Source organism: Amaranthus tricolor, chromosome 17 (genome assembly GCF_026212465.1).
Source record: "Amaranthus tricolor cultivar Red isolate AtriRed21 chromosome 17, ASM2621246v1, whole genome shotgun sequence".
Lineage (NCBI taxonomy): Eukaryota > Viridiplantae > Streptophyta > Magnoliopsida > Caryophyllales > Amaranthaceae > Amaranthus > Amaranthus tricolor.
The window spans coordinates 15,635,861-15,656,517 of NC_080063.1; the positions used below are offsets into that span (position 1 = coordinate 15,635,861).

General features: G+C 34.2%; 3 protein-coding genes across 8 annotated transcripts; 1 reads left to right on the forward strand and 2 right to left on the reverse strand.

Moving 5' to 3' along the window:
- The first annotated feature begins 1,537 nt into the window (after nucleotides 1–1,537).
- On the forward strand, nucleotides 1,538–8,364 carry LOC130804623 (RING-H2 finger protein ATL48-like). 6 transcript variants are annotated; one of them, XM_057669130.1, is made up of 4 exons: nucleotides 1,538–1,802; nucleotides 3,049–3,099; nucleotides 4,590–4,710; nucleotides 7,831–8,364. In XM_057669130.1, the coding sequence occupies exons 3-4, from the start codon at nucleotides 4,635–4,637 to the stop codon at nucleotides 8,016–8,018; spliced, it is 264 nt and encodes an 87-aa protein (XP_057525113.1). In that variant the 5' UTR covers nucleotides 1,538–1,802; nucleotides 3,049–3,099; nucleotides 4,590–4,634; the 3' UTR covers nucleotides 8,019–8,364. The 6 variants fall into 6 exon arrangements, with proteins under 6 accessions (XP_057525113.1, XP_057525116.1, XP_057525115.1 ...); XM_057669133.1 differs by having other exon boundaries at nucleotides 1,544–1,802; nucleotides 4,628–4,710; XM_057669132.1 differs by having other exon boundaries at nucleotides 1,544–1,802; nucleotides 4,633–4,710.
- Nucleotides 8,365–9,532: 1,168 nt separating this feature from the next.
- Nucleotides 9,533–15,567, reverse strand: LOC130804622 (uridylate kinase PUMPKIN, chloroplastic). The gene is made up of 6 exons (XM_057669129.1): nucleotides 15,181–15,567; nucleotides 12,550–12,739; nucleotides 11,773–11,864; nucleotides 11,154–11,380; nucleotides 10,059–10,235; nucleotides 9,533–9,967 (listed from the first exon to the last, which is right to left on the reverse strand). The coding sequence occupies exons 1-6, from the start codon at nucleotides 15,372–15,374 to the stop codon at nucleotides 9,855–9,857; spliced, it is 993 nt and encodes a 330-aa protein (XP_057525112.1). The 5' UTR covers nucleotides 15,375–15,567; the 3' UTR covers nucleotides 9,533–9,854.
- A 1,660-nt stretch (nucleotides 15,568–17,227) lies between these two features.
- Nucleotides 17,228–20,433, reverse strand: LOC130804625 (eukaryotic translation initiation factor 5A-2). The gene is made up of 5 exons (XM_057669136.1): nucleotides 20,149–20,433; nucleotides 18,877–18,999; nucleotides 18,703–18,759; nucleotides 17,968–18,042; nucleotides 17,228–17,641 (listed from the first exon to the last, which is right to left on the reverse strand). Exons 1-5 carry the CDS (start codon nucleotides 20,269–20,271, stop codon nucleotides 17,540–17,542), a joined length of 480 nt encoding a protein of 159 aa, XP_057525119.1. The 5' UTR covers nucleotides 20,272–20,433; the 3' UTR covers nucleotides 17,228–17,539.
- Nucleotides 20,434–20,657: the final 224 nt, after the last annotated feature.

Consider the following 20,657-nt stretch of genomic DNA (forward strand, 5'->3'; position numbering starts at 1 on the left):
TCAAAATAATTGTCTACGCGTCCGAGTCTAAGGTCTATCAATGAATAAACATGTTTTAATTTTTTTTTTGTCTTTTTTAACGTAATGACATTGTCTCCTTTTGCTCGGCATTAGTAACAACGAACAAAGAATTCTGATTTTTTATCATTTTTTTGTTTGCTGTTAATAACAGTAAACAAACCTGATCTTAGTTTTGACATGAAAATACTTATTTTGGGAATTAAAATTTTTGAAGCTTTTTTTTTTTCAACTTTTCTGCAAAACCATCATGTCATGTTCATTTAGGCTTCCATAACAACACGTTTGAAGGCTTATATCCAGCTTCAGTCTTGAATTTTTCAAGGCCAAGACAAAACATAAATTTGGGTTCCTTTCAGTATTAAAATCTATATTTGCCAAATTCAAAAAAACAAAATTATAACACCTAAATTAATGATTTTCAGCAAAAAGTGATTGCCTTTTGAAAAGAAAATTTATGGAAAAATTTAAGAGGCTTACGGTCTACTATATTTTTAGGTTGAGTCGTATTCGATTGAGGTTTGAGAGACTCGGCGGGTCAAATGTTTTTTAAAATTATTAACATTAAAATTAAAAAAAAAATCAATACACCGACTATTAAGTCTCATTTTAAACTAAAAATTGATGAGTAGAAATGAAAAGGCCAACAATTTAAAAAACTGATCAAAACGATCTAGGGCGTGTTAAACCTAATTTTTTCCATTATTAAATCGAATTATTTTTAGGTTCATCAATTAAAATTTTTAAGTTATAATAAATCAGATTTCAAATCAAATAAAAACTCAACTAGTATGTACTTCATGTATTGTACTTCATTCCCTAATATTCTTTCCATTTGAAATATTCCATCTTAAGAAGAGATAAATTTCCATTAATATTTTTAATATATATTTAAAAGATAAAATATATTCATGTGAAATCTTTTTAGATTCGTCTTAATACATATTTTTTATTATTTATTTTTAAAAATTTTTTAATATGTGTATTTAAACATTAAAGTTTATTGAAAACTGTGCAAAAAATAAACGAGAAAAAAAAAGAACGGACAAAATCTAAAAAGACTTTTATTGGGTCCTGCCCCTTTGCCCAGCTTAGTGTTGTTAATAATTTGTGAAAATTTGAAATGTTTAATCCAATTTATCAAAAACATGAATAAAATAATACAACTTTCAACTTTATTCCAAACTAAGCGTGAAATTCTCAAACCTGTAGTTTCGGCTGTTTGCAGTTACTAACTGCGAATAGGTCAAAACAGTAACTGCGAACGGCCCTTTGACCGTTTTGACCTGTAGTAACCTGGGAAACACGGACACGGCACTGAACAGGCGTGTCCCGTGTCAGACACGGACACGCAAAAATCCGTATCCGACACGCCAAATGAAGTGTCCAATATTTTAATATTTTTTCGGACACGTGGACACAGCAAAGACACGCGACGGACACGGCAAGGACACGGTAAGAAACACGGCAAGGACACGTGTGTTATTAAAAAAAAAAAATTGAAAACCGAGTACAGCAGCAGGCAGAAGGCTTCTCGAATTCCATTTCCCTCTCAATTGCAATTCCCTCTCTTGGTCTCAGCCTCTCACTCCTCTAACGCTAAAAACTCTACACCTCTTCCTCCACCTCCACCCCGCCACCGCCTCCGACGGCTGCTCCTCCATCACAGACAAACACTCGAAGTCGGTGCTGCAACTGCTGCTGACTAATTTCACTGTGGGCTGTGGGTTGTTCGAATCCAATCAAAGAATCCCTAAAAATCGAAATTTTTGATTTTGTTTAAGGTATTTTCACTCTTTATCCTAAATCCTAATATTAATCTTGTTATAATCTTTAATCTTAGTGTGAATCTTAAATTCTTAATCTTAATTTCTTGTAATGTGCTCTTTCGACCATTGAATTCGATTACTGTGTTCATCTTTGATTTTATAATCTAAGTAATATGGAGCCATTTATTTGTTTGAAAAACCCTGGAATTTTCTAGTTTGATGAGCAAATTGGGTTTAAAAATCTACGTGAAATAATGTTTTGTTTTGGTAAAAACTGGAAACATTATTTGATGAGCGAACTTGCTGTGATGGAGGTATAGGCTTGCATCTCGAGATCGACTTATCGAAATTTTAAATGGAATTTCCAGTAAAAATGATCCTGAAATCAGGGACTATCCATGGTGTTTTCCTTTGATTTCATCTTCTAGCTGTGTAGTTAATTGACTTTGATTTCAATTCAATAAATTATAGTCTTGGATTGTAAATCTGTGTGGTTTGCTGGTTTGCTGGTTCACTATATTTGATTTCAATTCAAAACGTTAATTGACTTTGTTGAGGTTGTACTTGCTGTGATGGAGTTATATGAATATCTGTGTAGTTAATTGACTTTGATTTCAATTCAATAAATTGTAGTCTTGGATTGTAAATCTGTGTGGTTTGCTGGTTATATCTGTGTAGTTAATTGACTTTAATTGTGGTTGTTTGAATTTGAAGAGTTCAATCATGTCTAGTAGTGGGGCTAGTGGCTCCGATTCATGCAATGTAAGTGGTGATGCTACAAATGAAGAGGGTGATTTCGGTTCTTATTTGCATTTTATGTGATTTTTATGTTTTTAAAGTGTTTATTTACAAATATCAAATGAAAGATTGTAAAATTATATTTAATTTGATATATTTATTATATTACCATTTTCGTGTCCCCGTGTCCGCCATTTTTAAGTTGGCGTTTTCCCGTACCCGTGTCGTGTCCGTGTCCGTTTTAGTGCAACCTAGGTAGTAACTACGATGCTCCACAAATACGCAGATCAGCTTCCTATTTTCCCATTTTCCCCAATTCTCAAAACCCCACCTTATCACTCGACATTCTCCCTCTAAAACCATAAATTCAATCCATCAATTCTTGCATTCCTCTTTCAATTTGACACTTTAAAATTAGTCTGAGATACTCTAGCTTGCTCAAAGGTAAACTTGTTTGCCTTTTTTAAGTATTTATGTAGTTTTTTAGGGTTTTAATCAAATTTACTTATTTTTTCAAATGTAGATCACTAGTTCTTAAATCAAGACTCTTCTTAATTATCCATAACTATTCAAGGTAATTTTTAATTGTTTTTATAGCTTTATGTTGTTTTTTGAAGTATTGTTGTTGATGAGCTTATTGAATTAGTTGAATTCAATGTTGATAATATTATTAGAAATGTTGATGTTGATGTTGGTATTAGAAATATCATTTATGAACTTATTAATTGATTTATTATTTGGATTTTATGTGTATTATATATGTATGAACTTAGTTACATTATGGACTTTAATAATTATAATGTACTTGTATGGGCATGAAGTTGATGATGATGTTGATTTTGTTTGTATTAATGTAGAAAATGGCATCATTTTGCGTCACTATAGTATGTTTTTGAAATGGTTCTATTCGAGAAAGTAGTGGCAAAGTTCATTATGTTGGGGGAAGACGTAGGTTGTTTGCAGGCAACTCGAACATGGATTTGAACTAGTTTAAACGTTTTATATGTTCTAAGATTGGATTGGACCCCACTAAAAGTACCGTAAATATAAGCTTTAAATATGACATGAGTGGAGAATTGCTTGCCTTTCATGTTGAGGATGATAAGGCTATAGATGCTATGTGGGAGCATTCAAAGTCCACCCAAATTTCCTCTTTGGAGTTATACGTAGAAGAAATACCATTAGGGAATGTAGTTGCTTCTAATCATACTCCTACCCCTATGCCTATATTAACTCAGGAAACTCCTAATCCTTTCGTTCCTTCCGCATCTTGTACTTCTTCTCAACCCCTACGAATCAAGTTCCAATTGATTTAATGGTTAACTTAGGCGAAGATGGGACCTTAGGATGATGGAAATGAGAGTAATGAGCTCATTGACAATCTTTTCTGAGGACGATTTGGATGTCAATGAGGATGCGCTAGCAAATGACATGACTCTAGGCAACATTCCTACAATCATTCCTCCTACATCTTATGCCCTATGTCCACCTCTAGACGAGTATGAGGAGGACAACTCTTGGAGGACTTGGGCTTGTGATACAATTTACACCGAAGACATTTGTATATATTTTGTTGTATATATATGTTTATTTACTTTATTACAGCCTCCAAGCGTTGACTTACGAATGTTCGGAGTTTTGGCGATGAATCATTCCGCCTGAAATATACATTGACTTGTAATTACTTATTCTAATGTCTCTAATGCAAATACAACAAATAACAACTCAATAATTAGAAAAAAAAAAATTAGTAAAGGGGTTGTTCGCAGTTATTAACTGCGAACAGGTCAAATGATCATACAGCTGTTCGCAATTACTAACTGCAAACAGCTATTTTGTCTTTTTTGACCACTAATTGCGAATAGTCTCAAACTTCAGAGTTTAAAATTTCACGCTTAGTTTTAGAATAAAATTGAAAGTTGTTTTATTTTATTCATTTTTTTGAAAATTTGTTTTATACTTTTCAAATTTTCACAATTTGTGGTGTTAATATAACCTTCCTCGAACGTATGACGCATCATATATATTCAGTTATTCACCGCCCCTTGTAAATTGTAATCCCAGAAATTCTGATTCTAAACTTTATTCAAAATCTGCAAAAGAGAAGATATGGGGAGCACAGAACCAAGCATCGAAGAATTTTTCCCCGAGAAGAAGAGGGTTAAGAACCCTTTCGTTCCTATTGGTAAATTTTCTCAACTTTAAATCTCTAAATTTATTCATTTTGATTTTGATCATCTTTGCTGATTGCTCCTAACCATGTTTGTATTCGATTTTGCCCTAATTTTCTTTGTATACCCGTATGTGTAAAATGTGAAATACTCCATTAATGGTTGTCTAGCTACGAATTGCCGTATCGAAAAATTTCGCAAGTAGGAGTTTTAAAATCCTTTTTTTGAAATTGAATAGGTATATAAAGATTGATTCTTTGAAATTGAATTTGGATCTTGTTAGAAATTATTGTTCTAAATTAATTATTTTCTTTGAATCAATGTCTTCATTTTTTTGTTATTCTCACAATTAACTTGGGATTAGATGAATCTTTTTTTTACCCACTTACTGCTATATGTGTATCTTTGTTAAATAGGTTTAGTGTATAATTTATGATTGTTCTCTTTTGGCCTATAGTTTGCTCCCCCAAGAAGTTCCTCATTAGGTGTATGAACTACGAACGAGGGTGTTAGCTTGGGTGCAAGGTAGTTGTGAGGTAGTTGTTAGCTACAATTGTAGCCCTACAATCGTAGCTCTAATAAGCTTGAAGTTGTAAGAATTATGAAAACACCTACTTGCACTATTAAACATTACATGAATTACAACTTTACTAAACTATGATATTTTTTTCCTAAAGTAGTGTTTTATCCTCATTAAATTACTAATAACAACTTAAACTGCTATGACCTATGCCAAATACACCCTTAAAATTTTTAATGTTGTGCTTGTCTTGTTATATATGATTAAGTACTTAGGTGTTGAGATAGGAAGTATGTTGGTAAAGAATCTATTATCAATTAATGAACAATTCATATATACATCCCGAATACGAATAATGGGGTCTTTTTATCTTGATTTGATGAATAGTGCCCCGTATATAGAATTGTTTCTCATATTTGGGATGAATGTATGATAACTCTATATAGGTTTTCAGCATCTTCCAAATTTGCTCTTTTCTCATATGTTAACTAGGATAGATTAGCAACCATTTACCATATTGTATACCACTATACTCCCTGACCCCTTTGTCTAAATGTTGCCCCCAAATTTACCCAGAAACATTGACATGGAGAAGTGCAATGGGGCAAGCATTTGGAATGATGACTGTATGAAGACTTAATCAATGAGCGGGTGAGCAAAATAGTTGAATGATGCATGAACTTTGTTAGCAAGAGTGTATTATTTAACCCTAAACCAAGTATGCAGAAGTATTGAAAAACTTTGTTCTTCTTGTTTGACTAATTGAGGACTGTTACTGAAGAGCCTTTTACCCAAAACCTCTAGGCAGATAAGTTGTTGCTAGAGTGTATTATTAGCAATTTGTTAGCCTTGCCTCTTTGGATTAAAACAATTGTAGATCATCTCAATGTGTATTTAGTCGATCCTGCTTGGTTCAATTGGCAAGTATTCTGATCCTCCTTGATGAAGATAATTTAACCACTTAGTGCCTTGTCATACTTGATCCTCGAGGCTATGTCCATTATCCTTTGCTAAAATTATCAATGCATTGTAATGTGTAAGAGTTTTGAGGGACAAGGCCATAGACATTCTTTGGTGAAAAAAGACTAAGAATACTGGTTCCAATGTTTTAGCTATAAAGAAATCAGATCCGACTGACAATTTTATACAAATATACTCCGAGTGCTTAAAACACTGTCATTCAGTTCATTTGCGTACTCTAACGAATGCAATGACTAGGATGCATATTCTAATGTTATGTTCTCGATTTTCGTTACCCTATGTTACTCATTACATAGTAGACATAGATAGTCAAGAAGCCTATTAATTATTATAATATTTCTGAGTTTTATTTCGGCTATTCCATGGAAATGCCTATGTTTTGCTCAAAAAAATTGGACATGAACATTGACATAAATTCATAAATATTCTGTAAAGAAGCTTGGTAAATTCATCCGAGGAATTAGGAGTTCGAAGTATTTTCTGTTTGACTTATTCCCCTTCTCTCCGCCACTTCCTAACCCGGGGGGCATGAAATTGATCGGCAATCTCAAATGGGTTTGAACAATCTATACGGATGTGAATCAAGCTACTAGACCACCAGAATTGCAACATGCATTGCATTTTCCCACTTCTAATTTACTCATACGACCCCTCTTACATCATTTATTTGTTGAAAGAAGAGTCTATCAATGTTGAAAATGAATCTGTTAATACGATAGAAAGACGCTAGTTGAGTAATAGTTATAAGGGATTAGGAGTTGAACTATGTGTTCTACTTTTGTTTGATCTATTCCCCTTCTCCCAATTCGTTCCTGACCGAGAGGACGTGAGATCTACCTACAGTATCGAATGGGTTTGAACATTATATTCGGATGTGAATCAAGCTATTAGACTGCGAGAATTGCAATTGCAACTCCCAGTGCATCGCATATCCCCATTTATTTACTCATACCTCTATCAACCTCCTGCAGGTTCCAAAGATTCTAATTACCATGGTGAATTGAACCTATTGAAGCAAATGTCCCAATGATTCAAACTTTCCTGATTGATAGAATAGATTATTATGAATCTATGAATTGGGGGTGTTTAGCAAAGTAGTTTATTGGGCTATTTTAGCTTATTTTGATACAATTCGAGGGTTGGATGGTTAAACCAACCAATTAATGTTTGGTAAGCCAGCTGGTTGGAACAATTTATTGTTATGAATAAGCTATTTTTGAACAAGCTGCTCATAGTAGTGGGTTCAAAATTAGCTGGTCAAATCAGCTAATGTAATCAGCTATAGAGATTGTACTCTATAATTGAAACTATCTCCGTATGTCCATCTTAGAAGGGCACAAGTTGAAAGACATTGGGTTCTCCTCAGCGATAATTTACTCTATAACTCTTTGTACATTACGTATTGACTAAACTCAAAGGAGTGAACTGTAATTGGTTTTATATTCATGAATTTTCAATAATGATTTGTTTGCTTGCTCATCACATTATGTATTTGCTTCGACTTGTCTGTCTTCCTCACCCAAGACGTTACTTTATTAATGAACCAATAATTTTGTACGTTGTGGATGATAGGATTTAATGCATGCGTGATTATACATAAACTCGGCAATCTGATCTGTGTTTTTTTCTTCAGGTGCCCTGATGACTGCTGGAGTTCTGACAGCCGGCTTAATAAGTTTTAAGCGAGGAAATTCTAAGCTGGGTCAGAAACTGATGAGAGCTCGTGTAGTCGTTCAAGGTGCAACAGTTGCTCTTATGGTAGGAACGGCTAGCTATTATGGTGATAGCTTCCCCAAGTTTCCAAAATTTCCTGGCTTTTGAGTTATACACGATTGCAGCAAATCTGCCCTCGGCATATTACGATAACTTGATTCACACAACATCCTTATATTAAGGATTATTACCATTTTTTAGGAGAGTTCTTTTTTTCCTTAACGGGAAATATGAACGTAAAGCGTAGCATCGGAGCTTTTGGATTTGTTGGATTTGTTGGATGTAAAGGGAAGTGACAATGATAGTAAGATCAGGATGGTCATCTGGCTTGTAGCTATTGTAATTTTTTGAGAGATGTTTATTTCATTAAGTAATAACCCTAATAATTTGCATAGTCGTTAAGCAATTGTATTTCACAAATTATTGTCAGACGGTCTCTTCAAGAGACGCATTAGATATATGAGTTAAATAGCCCAATCAATACAAATTAAAGTGAAAATAAGAACGTGGGCTTTTTGTTTTGAGGTCGTCGTTTTGAAAGACGGTCTCTCACAAGAGTAATTGATGAGACACATTAGCAATCTCATTGGAAAAAAACAATACATATTAAAGAGAGAAAATAATGACCTAGCTATGTGCGGAGAAGTATCTTGGGTTTGAGATCATTGCCCCAGAAGGGTATTAGGTGGCGTGTTAGAGCTGGTAAGTCTATAGATGCGTGGAAAGATGCATGGTTATTACTTAGTAGGTCGAGAAGAGTTAGAGCACCATTATTCATGACGTTTGTAGAGGTCATATGACCAAATTAAGGCAAAAATCCTATTAATGTTGACTTATAATTAGGTTGGTCATGGAATATGTCAAAGAAATAGGTCATTTGATGATCTGATCTCTCAAATGTCATTCATTTTATTTCAAAGCAAATGCCACACGTCGATACACCATTGGTTTGTGCGTACAATTACAGACACCAACCCAGAATCTGCAGCTCCTTTTTCCATGTCTCTTCCCCATTGGCTATAAAAATAGCCTTTTTCTACTTAAATTTATATTTTCTCAATTAAAATAAATTTCAAAAAATAAAAAATAGCAACGATTATATTGTTTTGAGATTTATAAAATGACCATTGATCCGTGCGTACAATTGCAGACACCAATCCAGAATCCGTGTCTCCTTTATTCATGTGTCTCTTCCCCATTGGCTATAAAAAATAGCCTTTTTCCTACTTTTTTCATGGAGCCAGTTAAGGTTAAGGTTCTCTAGATCATACATGCACCAAGCTTAACTCATACATGCACCAAGCTTAGCTCATCTGAAGTACATAAAATACAGCAAAAACAGTATGTTCCCTGTCTTGATGCTATTGAAATCTTCTGAAGTTCATAACAGCACAGGTTAGTGAACTGAATCCCAATTAGTAATTTCAGCTTAAACCCGATTAATAACATTCCTAACTCTGCGACTTCTAAGACCACGATTTAGGATCCAATATGCAGCTACATGAAGTCAAACCGTATCAGACGCTTGATAAATTTTGGTATTAAGTTTAGATTACGGATCTCTAATTCATACATGCTTAGCAAAGTAACTCAAAATAGAAATGCAAAAAACACAACACATTAAAGTTTCAGTGAGCGGTAAACCCAGCTTGAATCGGACATTTCTAACTCCGCAACCGCCTAAGACCACGACTTATATGCAGTTAAATGAAGTCTAGTCACATCCAATGCTTCATAAACAAAGAACATATCGAACATTTTTGCTAAAACCCTAAACAAATTCTGTATACTCTAATAAACCTCTAAAATCGAGAATGGTCCAAGGAACTACTTCAAGATTGTTCATATTTACAACCCTAATATCAAATAGCAGCAGTCCTACATACATTTCCGGCTAAAGCTATATCAAAGAAGATATATAGAAATAAACCTGCGAAGTGCAAGCTACGGTATCTCTGCTGCAGTTGAAATTCGCTGCCCTCCGATAATGGTTCCGACTGTCTCTCCTTTAATCGCTCTAGAGATGTTACCTTCTTTGTTTAGATTGAAGACGACAACTATAACACGCAAAAGAAGGGCATGAGATTTAAGAATTTAAAAAATTGTTATATAAGATGTGAAATTTTCGATTTTCTGATTAGATGTTACCAGGAATGTTATTTTCTTGGCACAAAGTAATGGCAGTCATGTCCATTACAGAAAGTTCTTTTGATGTTACGTCGTGATAGCTCAAGGTATTGAGCAGCTGGGCATCTGGATTTTGTCGAGGATCTTTATCATATACTCCATCTACATTTGTTGCCTTCAACACAACTTCAGCGTTAACTGTAAAACAGAGAAACACATGTGTTAAAGAAACGAGAGAAATTGATTTTTGGGCAATGAAATAACCAATAAATTGTTGGCGTAGTAACAGCTAGGATCGTCTACATAATAAGGAAGTGAATGAAAGTGAAATTGACGCATACACACCCTTGAAACAATAAAAGCTTTTTCGAATCTTTCATAACTGATTTATGTATCGGGTTTCATTCAGCCCATGGTTGGGAACTAATGATCGGCTCTATCTACAAACATTTTAAATTTACCCATAACAATCAAAACAAAGGAACAACTAAATTTTTTTAAGATACCAATGAAATCAAGTAGAATATCAAGGAACTAATTCAAGCCTAAGAAAGTGTGTTTCAAACAAAGTGAAGCGTATTATCTATTACACAATCATCTTATCGAAAATATATAGGAAAGCGTTAATGAAGACTACATTACCTCGCTAAGCTTTTGAACTGGAGTAAAGTCACCTTGTGTAAAAGGGTTTGAAAGAATCGAAAGTAACTTTTGCATGTGCTAGAGTTTCAAGTATAAGACATGAACAATATAAGAAATATATGGATTAAAACTTTAAAATTATAGGATGCTTATGCTTTTAGGTACCCTAATTCTCTATTGAGGTCATCTCACCGTGAGACGACTTTACTTTTAGCTAGCCCAAACTATTTAAAAAAAATATGCATTTACATTTATTTGTTTTTCAAAAAAACCACCTCCTAGGAGTTAATTTTTCCTTTTTTTTATTGTTTTTTACTAATGGGCCGTTTGTATGAAACTGTCTCACGATGAGACGGTCTCATACAAGACTGACTGTTTTAGGTAAGGCAAATCAATTTTCTACAATGGGTACTATGCCACAAACCCAGTATTAGAAGTAAATTGATGTATTACTCCACAAAAAGATCGACTTACTTTCTGCACAACGAAGAGCCGCAGCAGTATCCGTGGTGAAGAATGGATTTCCCGTTCCAGCAGCAAATATTACAACCCTCCCTTTCTCCAAATGTCTGACAGCCCTTCTACGTATATAGGGCTCAGCAACTTCGGACATACGAAAAGCAGTCTGAACACGAGTTGGGATACCAATGCTCTCCATTGTTGCTTGCAAAAAGATCGCATTCATAACAGTGGCCAGCATCCTAGTAAGAGTAATGCTGTCAAAACTCAAGAAAAGGCTAACATGGTGCAAGATGCAAAACTATCCAAGCATTCCAATCTTTCATCATTAGATCAATGCCACAACATAGTACAAAAATACGATTTCAATCAGAAGCAATAACGGTCGCAAAACGGATTTTGTAGTCATTTCAGATATTTTCACGGTTGTCTCGGTGCTAAGCTCATAAACCTTAAGGATACAATCTCGATAAGGTGATGCGGTCTTTTTTTGCACTATGATAGAACCGGAGAAATTCAACGTGCATGAATGACATTTATATTTCCTTAATCCTATTGTCACTCCGTAGTCCATAGGGGCAGTAAGTTGCTCAAGAGCGTTAATCAATGACTTAAATTTAAAAAAACAGCATACCCAATATAATCAGCAGATGAACGGTCAAGGCCACTACTCCCAGCCCAAGATGATCCTCGAAAAATGTTTCCTCCACCAACAACTATAGCCACCTGAGTAACGTCCACCAAATATCAGACTTTTGAAGAGACTTTTGATCTCTCAACAGAATGATTACAGCATTCAACTATGTGATTATGTGAATAGCAATTGCCTCGCAAATAAGGAGACGATTTTCAGCTTTTACAGTCTAATTATTTTCATAATAGAAGATAAAAGGATACTCCTAAATAGTATATCTTCAGTAATTTTCTTCTTCCTAAGAAATATAATTTCTGCTTTTGTTTATCAGCAGAAGAGCATAATATAAAGCATCTATATCGATCTTAGACTAGAATAATACATACTCCTTCATCTCACCTCTTATAATGGCAAGCTCTAAACAAACGAGCCAAAAATTTGAAAACTTATACTCCCTTCTATTCATCTTAAGTGACCCATTTCTTAATGGGTCAAGTCACCCTAAATGTCTTATTTCTATTTTGGGTATGTTTGCTTTATCAATTTACTCTTATTAAACTTAACTTTTTCATAACTTTACAATTACTGACCCCACTTTACCCCTATCAAATTTTTAAATACTACACTTTTTCTCTTTCACATGTGGTCCCATTCGACCGCTTGAAATATGGTAAAAAGTCAAATGGGACACTTTGGGAGAATAGGAGGGAGTATATCACTTGGATAGTTTATTATTCGTGAAGGAGTATATGCCTCAAGGATTAGCAAACAAAATACCTCAATGCCAAGCCGTGTCACAGATGCAACCTCTCGTGCTATTGCCATTGTGACCTTAGGATCTATGTTCTGAGTATTATCTCCTGCAAGAGCTTCACCACTAACTTTGAGCAGCACCCTTTGCCATTTGTATGCCGGTTTGCGAGCATCTTCATTTGATGACAATCCAAACGATGGCATTTGAACTTGCCTGTCAAAATACATTTAGCAAAAAAGTATGGAATGGTTATTATCTACAGAAAGATAATTCATTATATGATTCATATACTCCTTGGAGGGGGGACGGGTAAAATTAGTGCGCTATCCTTCTCCCCCCCGGACCCGACTTGTGTGGTATACTGGGTTGCTGACTCTGACTCCGACTCATTGATATAGTTACTAAAAGATTTTGAATACGATAAACTACAAAAATTACGCACTTGGAAGATAAGAGAAATTTGAAGCAAAAGTTCAAAGAGAAAAACAGACAGCACTACCCAAACAGTAAAGCAGCACTATATAATGTAAGCTCAATCACACACGTATGCCTTTTCAAATCGAAAGCTTAATGCTTATAAAGTTATTAAGAAAGAAACATTTTTTAGGTGCCAAACAAGTAACCTAAGTTTGTTTACTTTGTTTCAAAAGGCCTAATTCCTTCAAATAAAAAGGTTAGCGGAAACCACCCTGTCTTACCCAATATCTTCACCTAAGTTTACGTTAAGAAAAATAAACGATGTGGATACTTCAAACGGAGTTGAAACCCCTAATTACAGTAAACGTCTGTAGTCTCCGCTTCCAAAACATAGTCAACATTGTACACATGGTACACATTTTGGCATATTGACTTATAAGATCAAGCTTGCATGTTCAATCTCCAAAACATTACTTGAGAAAATACAGCAGCATAGCATGGACAGACACTGCAGCATACACATTATACACATTTTTTATGGATTTGGTATTATCCAAGAAAACCTTCAAAGGTGACTTAGAGTTGAATCACCCACATTAACTGCAAATTAGGCTCTTTCCAATCCTCACAAAGGTTCGCGCTGTTCGAGAATAGCCGACCCAACAAACCCTTCAAGCTACCCACTTCTAAAACTCCCTTAATAATGAGAGGCGCCATAGTGCCAAAATGCGGTTTCGATCACCGTAACGGTAGCAATACGACCTTCACAATATGCAAATGGTTTTAAGGTCATCTCAACCAATATTTTAGTAGTGACAAGCTCAAAGTCTTTTACAATTCGATCAAGATACAATGGTGCGAGCAAAATTTTGCGCTGTGTCTGGCAGGTGAAAGTCGAACTAGAAGCCATATATGTCATTCGTAATATGAGTAGGTCTTTCAAGACAATACGATCAAGATACAATGGTGCGGGCAATTTTTATGTCATTCTCAAGATACAAATGAACCAAATTGTGACATTCAATAGTGGATACTCATGTAACGGATTCCATAAATGCTCATCTAACATAATTGCTCATCAGATTATCAGAGGGCTATCGTCAGCAAGGCATATATAACTACCTAGACAAAAAGAGAGTGTCTAGATATAATTTCAAAGAAGGAAAAATTTATCCAAGGAAGTTTGTTAAGACAATGTAACATTACAAAATTACAAATGCAAAATAGAAAATCTTATTCATATCAAGTATATTTTCCCCATAATTGAGACCTGGCACACTTTTTAGTAGCTCCATAAAACAAGCAACCATGGAATGCTAAACTGAACCAAAGAGTGCCTTTCTTCATTAAAAGCAGAAAAACGTTCATGGGTATCCAAATTCCATACCAGCCAAATCCAAAATTGGGTCAATAACTTTATATGGCCTTGTTTGGTTGGCCAACTTTTTGATTGACTTTTGACTTTAACTTAGTCAAATAGAAAAAATAAAAAATATTTGTTAAATGGCTTTTAAGACAAAATAGCTTTTGGCTAGTTGACCATTTTTTTTTATAAACGGCCAACCGCCAACAACTTAATTTATCAAACATCTGCATTTAACAATTCGCTTATAGCTAGATTAACGTGTAACAAACAGGTCAATGCTACTGGCTTGTCAAAAAAGTCCTCAACTTAACCAGGCAAATGCCAATAGCCAAACACCCCTTAAAATCTTATCTATTGGCATCTTGGAATGCGTTCATTGTAATTACCTCAACATTATGAGATAATTTATCAAAATCAAAACTTCATCAGATGGCATAAGTCTACTAATAAGTACTACTACTTCAATTACATCAAAGTGCTTATTATTGCCCAAATGTGGTTATCTCGAGAAAGAGAAAAGTTTATGCTACTTTATAAACTTGAGCATTAACTCCTACTACTGCCAATTGGTTTTAATAGTGAATTTTATTTGGGTTTGTATGTTGGTTACTATTCTTCGTCTTGTCTGGGTTCACACAAGTATAAAACCTTCATAATTCAATGCCATATCACATTGCCTTATTCAAAGACTAGTCCAAAATTCTAAAACCCCATTAAAACCCCTTCACAAAACATCAATGAAAGAAATACTTAAAGCAAAAATATGAATAAAAGTTCAATCTTCTACACACTACAGCTACTAGTTTAGCAAGCAGAAATTAATAGGCGGTATTAAATATATATATATATATATATAAAAAAAGAGAAATACCTTAGAGTAGTAAAATCAGAAGAGGAAGAACCCACATCAGAGGAAGCACAATTAACAGAAATTCCAAGATGGGGTTTCCTAGAATTCGCCATTAAACAACTTTTCCATGGTTTGAAGAAGAGAACTGAAGGTGAAGATTGTAATGGTGAAGAGATAGAAAGCGAAGAGGATGGAAAAGTAGTAGAAATAACCATATCTTTATGGTAGTGTTGAGGAACAAAATTTTAGGCTCCTAACTTATTGGGTGTATCACTTTTTGAGGATTTGAGGGATTGTGGGAGACTGAGAATGGGAGTATTGTGGGAGCTGGGAAGAGAGTAGATATTCCTATTTTCAAAGATGAACTCTCTTGGCTCAAATTGGTTTTGGGTAGTTGGACACTTAGGCTTAGCCCCTTTATTAAAAGAAAGAAAATTGAAATTTACAAGAACAATAAACAAGATAGTGTAGGCCTAGATGACAAATCTAAGATTTAAGGTGTTGTATAATGTCTTTAATTAGTTTTATTCCTAGTTTAGCGTTTAGAGATGTGCAACTCGTTTATGACACTTTTAATTTGCTTCTCCCGTGTTTTTTTATGTCGACCACGACTTTTCTTTTCATTAATCGTGCTTCTCATAGGCACAACAATGGACTTCCTTTGTACATGTTCAAATAATCTTAATCTACTATTGTGCATTCTTTTTAAGATGGATTCAACCCCTAGCCTCTCTCAAAAATTATAACTTAACATATCTTAAAATAAAAAATAAAAAAATATAAAAAACCATTTTTGATTAATATATAAAAATCCTTTTTATATCATTTATTCATACTTCCTTTGTTCCTCAAAGTTTACCTTATTTTTCTTTTTAGTTCATCTTATCAAATTTGACCTATTTTTTATTTTGGGCATGACCCACACTTTTTTAATTTTCATCCGCACATTTAAGTTACATTTTAATCTTATTTTCACATTTCTCCCGCTTTTCCAATAAAATACCACTTTACTCACTTTTCTTAATTTTTTCACCAGTTGTCATTGGAGGCAATATTGATGGACGAAAAAAGTATAAAGTATTTTTTAATTGTTTTAGTTGTTAATATTAATATTAATACTTGTGATCCTTCATTGATGCTAATATAAACATACAAGGTTTCATGCTTAAAAAGAAGAGTTCTCAACAAAGACTGGTGATCAAAATGACAAACAAGATCAATTGATTTTGCTAGTTCAAATCTCGTCTCAATCTTTTTGTTGGTATATCTAAAGCATAAGCATGTGATAATAATTGAGCGTTCTTGAATACGATTTTTGTTTTGTAAATCACATGATCAAATTCGAAATCCCATATCTCTTCCTGTACAAACGCTTAGGAGTGATCTAATACTAGCAAATCTAATGCTGACGCTAAAATTATCCTAACATCGATTCAGTTTGATTGGAATATTTTAAATTGTAAATCGTACAATTCTACAATACCAATCATAATTCACAACTTGCTCGCAAATTTTAGATATTCGTTCACATGTTGCATTAGGTTTTAGCCTTTTAGGTTTGAAATAATGTACTTGATAACATATCAACTTAATTTAATTTATATAAATATCATTTTACAGTCGTGCCAAATCAAATTTGACTAAATAGGTCTATCATACGACTTTTCCAACTTGATCGCTCCATTCAATAACCGGCGTTTCTTTATTACTACTTGATCACCCAAAAGGATGTTTAAAATATGTTAGAAGCATGAATTTTCCAAGACAGTGTGCTGCTTCATCAACCATTATCACCCACCAAATATACCAATCAAAATTCACGCTGCACTGTACCTGTTGCAGATATACGTGATGTAGCCGAGGTGCAGAAGCCATTTTCATATAGAATACACTGAAAACAGGGGTTACAATTCATCACATTGATAGGTCAGCGATATTCAACTTTTGCACTCTGAAAATGATAGCTTTGGTCATCATCATCAACATTATCATTATACCAATATATCCCGCTCATAGGAGCTATGATTAAGTATGAAAAGGGAAAGAAAACGGCAACTCATACAGAATATTCGGGCTTGGCTTCATCACAATGAAACCAAATAGAGAAACTTAAACCTCATACAGATTGTTTTCAAACTCCATAAATATAATCCATTGCATTACGAGTCTAGCAAATATTCTCATGAAACCCATAAAATAAGAACCAAAACCCACCACAAAAAGAAAATTATGAGTTTGCAGAAGAAAAGTTAAAGTGACAGTTTAGAGTTTCTATCAAATAAAGTACGAGAATTTTCTAATAGATTGATCACGACTTGGCTTAGTTCTGCGTGTGCTGTGTGGATGAGCCTGGATTTTAAAATGTACAGACTTGTGTGACTCATTTCGGGCCAATGTCCTTGAGGGCACAAATCTGTTCTTCTCCCATTGCTGACATCACAGAAACAATAAGGTCTTTCCCCTCGTTAAAGCCATCCTTGATCTGCAAATAGAGTTGTTGAAAGGCATTAACTCAATGGAAAACTCGCTCATAATTTAAAGTTAACAGATAAAGTCCCGCTTCAGAGCATGGAATATGACAAAGAAAATGAATTTACTCGTGCAAAACTATCAAACTACACAAGTTTATGGATTAGGATGTTGAAAATGAAGACCCTACTACTGCAAGTTAGTCAAAGAAAGCAAATGATATAAGCCAATAGCATCTCATAGCCAAATCAAGCCAATGTCTCAAAAGGCAGAAGTTCATTAACAGAATCAAAACTCTCAGAGCAAACAACCACTCATGTAAAAAAGCAAGGTGTTTACCTGAGCACGAAGATTTTCATCAGAAGGAAGCTTTAAGTCATCTTTTGTGTCACCACTATCAGTTAGAAGGCTCACCTGCATGTGCCATTATTTATTATAAGTAACAAAAAGAAAGCCAAACAGGCAATATAAAACAACCGCCCAAAATGTGCGCATCACAACAATCAACATTTCACATACTTAAAACAGATGAAAAAGCTCGAAAGTTGGGCGTCTTTGGAGCATAACAAAATTTTCTAACAAATTCAACATTTTTAGAAGTTCATGTTTTTATAAATATTAAAATAGGTAAAACGACATGATTTTTGAGCCCATAGATAACGAAACTTGATGGCTTATGTCATAGTTCACAGATACCATAAATAATATAAATACAGCATCCCAAAAATCATAGATAACGAGCATATAATCCCAAGGGTAAGATGGCCTACTTAAGGTTCATGTATTATTTTTGCGTAGTAGATAAAGTTATTTTACACAATTAACCAATGAGAACACTTAAAACATCAACTTTATGTCATATTGTCGAAAATCTCCCAAAAGGCATCATCTACAAGTTGCTTCAATTAAGATACAATCAGAAACAATATAGATACATTAATTTCGCAATACAAACAGTTTCCAGAAACTAATCCATTTGTTTAGGGAGTTAAACAAACAGAGACAACAAGTTTGAAAAACAAAAAGTACATATACATCTTCCAGTCACTATTCTAAATCTACAGGGAAACTCACAAAATCATCTTCTGAGATATCAATCAGCTGATAGTCAGTACGGTTAACATGAGGAACCTGAACACGCACAAAGCAAAGAAAATATGTTATTACGGAGATATTAAATGAAAAGTAGGGACCTGATCAACACTCCATTGCACCTAGACTATTTATGAGAAAATGGAAACAACTTACATCACAATTGTGAGATGATGGAACAATATCCTCGAGCTTCTTTGAAGTGAAAACATCAATGGCCACAAAGTGACACTTAGCATGTCCGTGCTTGCCAGTTTTGGATGTGGAAACCTCAACAACCTGATTGTATCCATATAGCATACGAAAGAGAAAATGAAAATTTCAGCAAAACATCATCAATATGGTTCGCACTTCACATCAGTTCCATAGAATAATTCTTTAAGAAAGAAAAAATTAAATACAATAATCCATTGTCTAAAAGCTAATAATGCAAATATGTTCTGCTTTTTAAGAGATTAAGCATCAACTACAAAGGTAAAACGATGCTTCATGCTTAAAAGAACAGATCTTTCTCACTAGCGCCACCTACACCTCTAAATCTCAATGTATTTAGGGTCACTTACAAATACAATATTGAAATGAACATTCCAAAACCCTTTTATTCTCCATCGACTTCCAACTCATTCCCACACTATATTTTCCTTTTGTGAGCAAAGATACCTTCTTGACACCATCCCAAAAGAGCAATATTCTACTATTCTCCAACGACCTCCAGCTCACCCAAGACCCACCCTTTTTCCCTTTGCCAACAAAGCTATCTTATGACCCCGTCCTAAAAGGGCAAACCCTCCTATTCTCCAACGACCTCCAACTTGCCCCAACCTATATTTTTCCCTTTACCAGCAAATCTACCTTCACGATCTAAGGGGACATGTAGAACTACAGCCCCCATGGCCTCCAGCGGATAGAATTACGGTTGGACTTCAATCAAAAATTCTTTAGTAACAACTTGAAAATAGATTCCCTACTGCTTACAATTTCAAATTGAGTAATTAGATGGCTATATATAACTATAAACTAATAAATATATTAAAATTGAGTAACCAATGCAAAGAACCTTTTAATTCAGAATTCCCATATCCCTAAACCCTAATTAAATGACACAGGGACTATATAACAATTACATACGTAATTTCCTTTCTAATAATTATTTTCCGAAAATCCAAAGACAATTACTTCCATCTTCGACTACGTATAAAAATATCATAGTCCCAAAATCCAATCTTAAAGTGAAATTTCACAGAAAGGGTATAATTAACACCAATCAAACAATCTTCAAACAAATACTATAACAAACCAGAATTCCTCAAATCAAAAAAATAAATAAATTATATGATGCAATTAAAAACGATCCACAAAATTCAATTAAATAGGTACGCAAAAACAGAAATTATAATTATTAAAGAAGAGGGACGAAAAGGGTTAAACCTTGCACGGACGATTCTTGATAACAATATAACCATTTTTACGAATAGTACCAGCTTGTTGAGGGTAAGTCTTTGAAGCTCCGGCATCAGCCTTAGACTCAAATTGATGTTCCTCGTCCGACATTTTCTCTTTCTATCGGTTTCTCTCTCTAGTTTCAGAGGTTTTGAGGATGGGAGAGACTGATAGAGCAGCGTAGACGGTTAATTGTGTAGGGTAGAAGAGAGGACTACGTGGGGGATATGGTAATGGGTTTTTATACTAAATTGCTCTTAAAATATTTCCAAATTATTTACTCTTAGATTTTACGAAAACGTTTTATCGTGAAATGGGCCTATATAAAAAATTTATTAACAAAGATATAAAAAAAATGAAAAATGAATCTCACAAGTACATAAAATGATTTTTTTAATAATTTGGGCTTATCCAATTGAAGTAAGAGAACCTCAATTGAGAATTAGTGTTATGATAATTGTTAAAAATAATTTAATATTTGATTAACTAATACATTG

Bases quoted from the DNA above. Each gene is read 5' to 3' on its own strand.
- LOC130804623 (XM_057669130.1), top strand. From the start codon at position 4,635: ATGGGGAGCACAGAACCAAGCATCGAAGAATTTTTCCCCGAGAAGAAG. The intron at 4,711-7,830 runs GTAAATTTTCTC...TTTTTTCTTCAG, and splicing joins GAACCCTTTCGTTCCTATTG to GTGCCCTGATGACTGCTGGA.
- LOC130804622 (XM_057669129.1), bottom strand. From the start codon at position 15,374: ATGGTTATTTCTACTACTTTTCCATCCTCTTCGCTTTCTATCTCTTCA. The intron at 12,740-15,180 runs GTATTTCTCTTT...GTATTTTGACAG, and splicing joins TCTGATTTTACTACTCTAAG to GCAAGTTCAAATGCCATCGT. The intron at 11,381-11,772 runs GTATGCTGTTTT...TACTCTTACTAG, and splicing joins TCATCTGCTGATTATATTGG to GATGCTGGCCACTGTTATGA.
- LOC130804625 (XM_057669136.1), bottom strand. From the start codon at position 20,271: ATGTCGGACGAGGAACATCAATTTGAGTCTAAGGCTGATGCCGGAGCT. The intron at 19,000-20,148 runs GTTTAACCCTTT...GGATACAATCAG, and splicing joins TCAAGAATCGTCCGTGCAAG to GTTGTTGAGGTTTCCACATC. The intron at 18,043-18,702 runs GTGAGTTTCCCT...TGGCACATGCAG, and splicing joins ATATCTCAGAAGATGATTTT to GTGAGCCTTCTAACTGATAG.